A 10,136-nucleotide genomic window follows, 5' to 3' on the forward strand; every position below is an offset into this window, starting at 1 on the left:
GTTATGAGTCCGACTCTCTAACCATTAGGCCACGACTTCCCAATGATTAAGTTAGGTGAATTTTTCTCCTCTTCTGCCCCCCTCTCCTTCCCTCTCCCCTTTTTTTTTTTTTTTTTTTTTTGGCACCTTCTCTGTTTTCCTTGTATTCATTCTAATTATTTAACTGGTGCAGTATGTTTACTTCACTTCTGGATCCACATTCCGATGAACAACTGAACTCCCCAGGGTAGGGTTGGGGTTGAAGTAAGAGCTATGATTGGTTGATATAAGTCACCTTGTGTGTAGTCTTCAGTATATAAAAAATGATGTTCGAAATGATAAGTGCAGTTGGCAACGAAAGGATCATCTGATAGTCCATACAGGTATGCATGTAATCTTGTGAACAAAAGCTCTGTTCACAGCTCTATTCATACACTGTTTATACATGGCTGTTACTATATTATTAAATATTATGTGAATATTGAATTATCTCTATAATGAATATTACAACTGATGCATTACATTCACACAGTGTTTTCTAACTGAATTAGACTTTGCTTCTAAGATGGCGGCAGCAAATGGAAAACACTGGGTTATGCTTGTAGCTGGTTCAAAGACATGGGATAATTACAGGCACCAGGTATGTGGCCTATATTTATTATTGGGCTTGCAGTGCATTCATTTATTTTGTGAGTATGTGCTGTTAATGTTGGATTGCTAGCACAATGCCCTACCAGTTGAGCTACCTAGATGTTGCAACAAGGGATGTTGCAATGCAGTTTGTAAAAATAAAATAAAAAAACCCTCCATTTCAGGCCGATGTGTGTCACGCCTATCAGATAGTACATCAGAATGGGATTCCTGACGAGCAGATTGTGGTGATGATGTATGATGATATCGCCAACAATGATCAGTAAGAGACTTCCTGCAGGTTTGAAAGTCATGTGGCACATGGCTGATGTACATTTATAGCAGATTTGAGACAGCATTCACAGAAATATTTAAGTCACCCATGTAAGATATTGTATCTAATGTATTAGGATGTGTATGATGGGGGGATAAAAGTGCACTGCCAAAAAAAAAAAAATTTGATGCACATAATTTTTTCTGCTCCGACAGCAACCCTACTCCTGGGAAAATTATCAATAATCCAAATGGACCGAATGTGTATACAGGGGTTCCAAAAGATTACACTGGAGGGGTAATTTTCTTTTTGTAAAACACAATTGATATTTTCATCCTATACCTAAACACAACACTGACTGTCTTACAGGATGTGACACCTGAAAACTTCCTGGCTGCTCTCAAAGGAGAGCCTAAAAAAAATTGCCTGAAAAAAGTCCTTAGAAGGTTTGTTTGTGAGAAAACAACATGACTTTAACTAAACAATCTCATTGATACTCTTATTTATACCTGTATTTGTATCTGAACTGTAATAAGACTTCTTTAATCATGTTAATTTTAAATGATAATGCAAATGAAAGCAATAAATGTTTGTAAGTAAATGTAATGTTTTTTTTTTTTTTTTTTGTTACACAGTGGAAGAAATGACACGATATTCATCTACCTGTCAGATCATGGAAGTACAGGCCTATTTTGCTTTCCAAACAGCACCGTAAGTTTTGTTACGGGTCTAAGGGTTAAAATATTTCAGAGTAATGATTTCAGCCCCATAAACCGCAAAATACTGTTTACATCTGAAGAGTTAATTTGCAAAAACAGATAACTCTGTTTTTAAAAGAAAATCTTTTTTGTTTTTTTTATTCTGCATTTGAATTAATATCAAACATACTGCAGTTGTGTTGTTTTGATTAAATAATAACAATAATAAATTAAACGGCTAACACAATAAAAACATGATTTATGAAACGTTGCAAGTTGCAAATTAACTCTTCATCTGTAGTCACGAAATAAAACCTTTCATAATTAGCTAATGTTTTTTATGATCGACTTACAAAATGAAGTATAAATAAATTAGTGAGTGAATGAATCATTGTATAGTATTTAACAGCTAAGTTTGGGATGAACTAATTAAGCTTTATCTGCAGCTTTATGCCCATGATCTCATTGAAACCATCAAGGAAATGGCAAGGGGAAACAAGTTCTCAAAGGTGCATACAAATGTTTATGTACACCAGTTAAAAAGTAGTCCAGATATGGTTCTTTTTCCAAAGCACAAAGTAAAAGATTGTTTCCTCTTGGTGCAGATGGTGATATATATGGAATCCTGTCATTCTGGATCAATGTTTACCCAACTCCCAAATGACATTCATGGTAAGAAAGGGGAATTATTGGATTATAATGAATTTATTTATTTAAATAAGAGGGCTAATGCCCAACCATATAGTCACGTAGCGGGTGATTTATAGTCATAATTGTGAAAGGTTTGTTCGGAGCACAGATAGTGAAGTACTGTATGTAACTGTGATTCCAGTGTACGCAGTGACTGCAGCGAGAGGGGATCAGAGCAGTTATGCCTGTTATTTAGACCCTGAGAGGAACACCTATCTTGCTGATGAATTCTCAGCTTTTTGGATGTACTACACTGAATCGGTTAGTCTTTAGCATGATTTGAGACAATAGAATTATGCTAACAAATAAGACTGCAAATAGATTTTTTATTTTTCAGAGTAACCTTGATAAAGTAACATTCCGGGATCAGTTTAGTTATCTTCAGGGCAACATGAAGAATTCTACACCCTGTTGTTTTGGGGACGAGGTAAAATGACTTACAAATGAAATGCTAAATTCACTTTCTTGTAACTGTCACCAATACAGGGTAAAACAGGAAGACATTCAGGTTTGCATTCCATCAGTATCTTTTTCTTTTCTTTTTTTTTATCTGACTTTTCTTTAGACAACTGGTAAAAATCCAATCAGTGGGTTTTTGAGAAACACCCCTAAAGTCATTCAGGAGTCCACTAAAGCTCAGAAGCTTGTGTTGACTCATTTGACCCATGCCCATGAAGTGTCATCCAAAATCTTGGACCACAAAATTGAAACAGAAACTCATGCAGGCCGGAAACAAGTTCTGATCAAAAAACGTGAAACTCTTCATCAGGTTTGATGTTTACTGATTCTATACAGTACATCATATATGTAATTAATATTTATCAAGCTCAGATACATTACTGTACATTAGCTGTGTGCTACTAGATCTGATTAATAAGATGTCTGTGTTAATACATTAATCGTTATCTTCCAGACTAAAGCTAAAATTGAGAGAACAGTTAAAGCCATCAGTCAGCGCTGCTTGCCTGCCAGTGAAGTTGAGGATATTTCTGGCGGAGCTTTTAGATCTGGATCTCGAATGGATTTACTTGCACTGAAAACTGTAGCTGAGCATTTCAGGACAACCTGTTTTGACTGGCACAAGGAAGAGGTGAACAACACCGCAAAGTCTTTTTCATTTCCCTTTTAATAACATAAAGATGACAGACTCTCTGTACCTCTCTTTTATTGGCTTAATGCGTGTATTTTCTCTCTCTGTCTGTCTAACTAACTCTGTCTCACACAGTTTCAGATGGCCTTGTCACACACGCATGTATTTGCTCGTCTCTGTGCACATGGAGTTGAAGTAGAGAGGTGTGTTTATCACAACACTATTCAACATCATTTCATTTATTGTTATAATTTAACAGCCTGCATTAACTTAAATTTGATCTTAAATTGCTAAATACATTTTTCTGTTACAGGATCATTGAGGCCATAACAGCAGTCTCCAGTCTTCCTACTGAACATCATCCTTAAGAAGTGTTTATGAAATTTAGATCAATCTCATCCTTATAATATGTGAAACAAATGAAAGTTGCTCATAGATGACTTTGGTTAAAAGTATAAAGTGCAATTTGAGATTTGTGTCAAAATTGAGTTATTCACATATTCTTATTCTGTCAAAACTTATTTACATTGTGATGTTTTTCCCCCCTTCATGTTGTGTACATTTTGGGACTTGTTTTAGAAAACAAAAAAAGGGTAACACTTTATAATAACTTTCATTAATAAATCATTACTAAACATTACATAACGTTTAACTAATCATTACTTAATATATATTCACATATCTAGAAATATGAGATAATGTGCTTGTTAATGTTAACTAATGAACTTATTAAACATTACCAAATGACTAACAGATCATTATTTAATGTAAATTGAAATGCTTTCAAATGTCATTAAACTTTTAATTCATATGATCATGCATTTTTTTTAAAAAAAGTCTTCAAATGATTTTGACATGGTTTACAATGATTTAAAGCTTCATAAGTCAAATATTAACAATTCATATAACCAAAACCATATAATGCCCAACCCTCTCAATACCACCCGCAATCTATATGACCCCAATCGGCTTTTCTTTAGTTTAAAAAAAATGGTTCCATACATCTCAGATAATTTAGGAAAAGTCACAAAATTTTATTCCACTATCTATACACACACAAAAAAACTGGGCTAGATTCGGTTGCTCTAAAGGCGTGTAACAAAAAAGTCACACTCATGACCATGACCACATTGAAAATGAATGGGAAAATTGAATTGTTTTTTTTTTTTTGTCAAAAAAATATAAAAATCCAGTATAAATCTAGAAAATTTCTACATTTAAATCAAGGTCTGGTCCTAGAGCATAAAACACAAAGTGGAAACGAACTTTCTATCTCTATATACACAAAAAACACAAACACATCGTGTGTGGACTGCAACAGAGAGCATTTTTATAGAAATTGGCAAATAAAATTAACAAACCTGGCATAAATCTAAAAAAAATTACATTTAAATCAAGGTCTGGTCATAGAGCATAAACTCAAAGTGGAACAAACTTCTCATACACACACACAAACACACAACAGTTATGACTGCCACAGAGAACATTGGTATTGAATTTAGCAAATAAAATCAGCCACAAATGCTGAACAAATATAAAAGGGGTGACCCCTGGACCCACAAGGTATGCATGTTCTCGCATAGAGAACATAAAGTCATCGTTTTTGTTATTTTTCCCATCACCTATCCAAAGAATCTTGGTGGAAATGACTAATTTGGAAGGAAACCGTGTGTTGGTGATGACTGGAGGGATGTGGACTGGACAGATATTGAAGCATATATTGGTCTGCTCCTTCTTGCAGGAGTTTATCAGTCCAACAATGAGGCCCTGTCCAGTTTGTGGGAGGCCGAAACTGGGCGTGCAATTTTTCGGGCTGTCAGAAGATTCAGAACATTGTCAAAAGTAATTCGATTCGATGACAGGGCCACAAGACCTGCTCGGCGCGAAAGTGACAAGCTGGCACCCATACGTGATGTGTGGAATTTATGGGTTGAGCGCCTCCCCACTCAATGTTCAACCCTGGCCAGACATAAGAGTGGATGAGTGCCTGGTGCCATTTCGAGGTCGATGCCCGTTCAAACAGTACATGCCCAGCAAGCCGGGATAAAAATCTGGGCAGCATGTGACGCCAGGACTAGCTATGCATGGAACATGCAAGTTTACACCGGCAAGCCTCAAGGTGGACAGCCAGAAAAAAATCAAGGCATGCGTGTGGTCCTTGATTTGACCATTGGACTCCAGGGACAAACAGTAACGTGTGATAATTTCTTCACATGCTATGCCCTTGGCCAGGAGCTCCTGAGAAGAAAGCTGACAATGGTTGGCACAGTTCAGAAAAACAAACCTGAACTCCCACCTGCTCTTCTGGCAACAAGAGACCGAGCTGTGTTTTCCTCCCTCTTTGTTTTCACTGAGACACACAGTCTTGTGTCATACTGCCCCAAAAGGGGTAAAAATGTGCTGCTGATGAGCACATGCCACAAAGATGCCAAAGTGAGTGACTGGAAGAACAAGAAGCCTGATATCATCTTGGATTATAATCACTGCAAAGGCAGAGTTGACAACCTTGACAAGGTATTTACAAATGTTATATTTTGATGCATTATTTTGCTAATTTTTATTCAAAGTTGGTGACAGAGTTAGTGGCATTTCATTTGCTAACAGATATACTAAGTTGTGTGTTTGCAATATTGCAGATGGTTGCAAGCTACAGTGGCAGGCGTAAGACAAATCGTTGGCCAGTGGTTGTCTTCTCTACCATCCTGGATGTATCTGCCATAAATGCATTTGTGGTGTGGAGGGAGGTAAATCCATCATGGGAGAGAGGGAAGAATTTCAAAAGGAGGCTCTTTCTGGAAGAGCTGGGGAAAGCTCTGGTGTCCCCTCACATGGAGCGACGACAACACCTGCCTCGTGCACCAACCTCTGCAGCAATACTGAAGAGAAAACAAGATTCTTCCAATGCTCCAGGGCCCTCCACTGAACCTTCACCATCCAAAAGAAAAAGGTGTCAGGTTTGTCCACGGGCCAAGGATACAAAAACAGATAACCAGTGCGCAAACTGCAAAAGAGCCATATGTGCTGCTCACACCGTGCACTTGTGCCAGATGTGCGTGGACTGATTTTTGTTCATGAACATTGTTCATTCACAACATTCTGGACTGTTCTTTTGTTGTTGTTTTTTTACCATATGCATTACGTAATATATTTTTTTTATAGCTTGTTATTGATTTTATGTTCAGTGTTCTGAATATGATTATCAACAATGTTATTGTTATTCACTGTTCACTCCTGTTCATTTCTGCATTTTGCTGTTGGTTTTAATTATATGTCATTTAATTTCTTCTAAATTCTAAAGTTAATTATTTTTTTTTCACATTTGGTTCATTACAATAAATAATATGCAACTACAATCTGACTCTTAAGTCTTGTCCTTCAGGTGTTTCTTATGTGGCATTTTTCCATCAAATTTCTGTGGTATTTTGTAAAAACAGACATTTCAAAACACATCAAAAACTACCAAAATATATTTTTTGAAAGAATATTTATTTTTCATGTCTTTTATAATGTTTATACATATATAAATTCTCAAACTGTATCTCAAAAGTTATGATATAAGCAGTTGGCCACATCCAGTATAATGAATGGATCTCTATCGCCCTCTGCTGAGTATCTATGGACAAAATTATTTCTTTCTTAAACTAGGGTTTTTCTTTAACCAACAGATGGCAGAACTCTACACCTAACACCTAGATCAATATCCAGAAACATCTTATATTTAATTTAGATCATCCTTTAAGTATTTTTCATCAAAAAAAAATATATAACACACAAGCAATAATGGTATAGTTGAGGAATTGTGTGCTAAATAGGTACAAAAGTACTTTGAATCTCCAAAAACACAGCATTACTGTATAGATGAGAAGTATATATATACAAATATATATATATATATATTACGTTTATTATTAAAAATGTACGTTTTTTTTTACAATCACGCTATAAACTTTGGGGTCATATAGACCCCAAATGCACATGAGTGTAAACAGGAAACTAAGGATATATGAGGGTTAACTGACCATTAGTTAATGGTTACAAATGTAATTTAACTTTCAATGCATTTTAACAATCTACAGCTGATTTTTTTTTTTACTTATATTTTTATTTAGAACCACAGCACTACATACAATAAGGTATGGCATTGGGTTTTAACATGTTAGTCCAATATGTTTCCACAATATTGACAATTCTTCAAAACGTAATTATATCGTACATATTTTACAGAGAATGAAAACAAATACACCTAGTAGTAGGAAAAAATAAATAGAAAATTATAATAATAATAATAATAAAAATAATAAAATAAAGAAATAAAAATAAAGAAATGGAGAAAGGAAGAGATGAAAACAGGGTGGATATGTCAGTATAACTCATGATCACTGGAGTATTAAAGGCCCACCTCTTTAAGAAAACCGTTTTCTGAAGTCGTAATGCAAATGTGATTTGTTCCGTTTCATACAACTCCCATACTTTTTCGAATCCAAGCATTGTATGATGGAGGGTCAGGTTTTAATCATCTGCATGTAATACACTTAATGGCTGCGGCAAGTAAAATTTGTAATAAATATAGTTTAGCTCTGCCCTCAAGGCCCTCTGGACGTACACCTAGAAGGGCTATTATGGGGTCTTCTGGGATTTCACAATGGAAGATTTCTTTAAGGGCATCAAATATATCTTTCCAGTAATTTCTTAATTTTGGACATGACCACAAAATATGGGTGTGGTTACCAACATGCTGGCCACAATTTCTCCAGCACTTGTCTGAGCAGGATGGATTCCATTTTGCAATTATCTGTGGGGTTCGGAAAAATCTGGTCATCTGGTCAAAAATCTTCCATTTGAATTCCCTCCAGATATTAGAATTGGTTACAAGATGTACCTCTCCACAAGCTTCCTGCCAAGATTCAAGAGGAACAGTTTCATTAATTTCAGCCTCCCATTTTTCCTTGATCTGTAATGTGTTATTTGAATTCTTAGTCAAAAATAATAGATATCCTTTAGAAATTATTTTTTTGACTGCATGTCCAATTTGTATTTTTTAAAAAAAAACTTCTATTGGGGAGGGTTTTTTTAATCATTTCTAGATCCCTATGAGTTGTGAGGAAATGTCTCAGTTGTAAATATCTAAAACATTCAGACCTTGGGAGTGTGAATTCATTTCTTATTTGTTCGAATGATTTAAGTGTGCCATCATGAAATAATTGGTGCAGATAATCAAGTCCATATTGAGACCACTTTTTAAAACCTAGACCAGATAATATGGTGGAGGCATTTTTCCATCACTTTTTTTAACAGTGGCAGATCTCAGGAAAACAATGAGATCTGTAAAGATATAACTATAGTAAATGTTCTTGAAACTCCAAAACATAGATGAGTCTAGGTATTTTAGGGGCCTAGTCCCTAGCCGCATGGGAAGAACAGGCAGTCACAAACCAAATTTAGGCCAAACTTAGCTTTATGTGCCAGCAATTACCTGTGCAAAAATTAACAAAGGGTCTGTGAGAATGAATATACCATCACACAGGCTCCCACAGAACCAACAAATCTCAATCAAAACTATCATAACAACAGCATTGAAAATACTAGTAGACCTCTACCTGTGTGGATGGTTTGGCCATTAGGACATACATAAAATATTTACTTCAGAAATAATAGTCATGGTCAGCTGAACAAAAGCAATTGTGTAAATTTAATTGTTAACATGAGTAAGGGTCTGATACTTATCGCGCTGCAATCCTTTTCACGAAGTTAGGTCAGCATGTCAAACATCAGGTCGGGTCTGAAATAATTTTCCTCTTCACGTAGTTCACCGCCATTCCGGAACTCTTTTTCTTCTCCATCATGTGAAATTCGAAATCTGGCCGGGAAAAGCAGTCCATACCGCACGCCTTGTTGTCCCCGAAGAGCTCTCCTGACATCACCGAAGGCCGCTCTTGCCTTAGCAACGCTGGCTGTATAGTCAGGAAAGATAGTGATTTGATTCCCGTTGTGGTTGAGCAGAGCGCGTTCTCTGGCTTTTCGTAAGATCTCCATGCAATCTCCATCATAATCTAACTTTGCAATGATGGTGCAAGGTTTGTCTCCTGGTTTCCTTGGGATAAGACTGCGATGCAAACGGTCAATCTTCACATCTCTGTCCATTTCCAGCATCTCTTTCAGAAGTTTGGATACCGCTGCAGGTGAACTTGAACCAGGTTGCTCGGGAACTCCCGTGATGCGAATATTACCTCTCCGCATCCGCCCTTCCATATCTTCACATTTTTCTGTCAAGTCGTCGACTTGGCTAGTAAGTTTGGTTACTGTGGTCTGAAGAGTAACCATCTCATCTGACCAGGTGGAGAGCCCTCCCTCGACGTCTTTAATGTTCTCTTTCATTTGATTGATTTCAGAGCGCGTGGCGGCGGCATTGCTCGCGATTTCGGAACTCATCGCCTGCAATTCACTTTTTATTGTGTCGAAATTTTCAGCCAGTGCATTCTTCAGCTCTTGCTTTATTACAGATGATATATCTGACCTCATAGAGGAGAGAATGTCCGCTTTTATTACCTCAAAATCCATATTCGTGTCTGATCGACTGGAGGCACTTTGTCCCCACACGTTTCATTGGGAGAATGAGACGGCTGAAAGCACACCGTTTATTTTCTTTATTTTACAAAAGCACAATGTTTTGTTGATATTGTGAGTGTACACAAATAAAGTAGACCCTTTGTATTACTCTTATACATACAATCAAATATGACAGAGCATTTTAAGTTCTTCTCGCTGTTATCATTAA

At 36.4% G+C, this 10,136-nt stretch overlaps 1 protein-coding gene and 1 pseudogene across 1 annotated transcript; both read left to right on the forward strand.

Annotated features, from left to right (window-relative positions):
* Positions 1–267: 267 nt before the first annotated feature.
* LOC109085275 (legumain-like) lies at positions 268–4,188 on the forward strand. Its single transcript, XM_042754165.1, has 14 exons — positions 268–362; positions 531–619; positions 795–892; positions 1,099–1,180; positions 1,253–1,329; positions 1,519–1,594; positions 2,028–2,090; positions 2,187–2,253; positions 2,414–2,532; positions 2,609–2,698; positions 2,837–3,040; positions 3,185–3,361; positions 3,497–3,564; positions 3,675–4,188. Exons 2-14 carry the CDS (start codon positions 545–547, stop codon positions 3,727–3,729), a joined length of 1,251 nt encoding a protein of 416 aa, XP_042610099.1. The 5' UTR covers positions 268–362; positions 531–544; the 3' UTR covers positions 3,730–4,188.
* Positions 4,189–4,828: 640 nt separating this feature from the next.
* LOC109085269 lies at positions 4,829–6,466 on the forward strand (annotated as a pseudogene).
* Positions 6,467–10,136: the final 3,670 nt, after the last annotated feature.

Source organism: Cyprinus carpio, unplaced genomic scaffold (genome assembly GCF_018340385.1).
Source record: "Cyprinus carpio isolate SPL01 unplaced genomic scaffold, ASM1834038v1 S000006465, whole genome shotgun sequence".
NCBI lineage: Eukaryota > Metazoa > Chordata > Actinopteri > Cypriniformes > Cyprinidae > Cyprinus > Cyprinus carpio.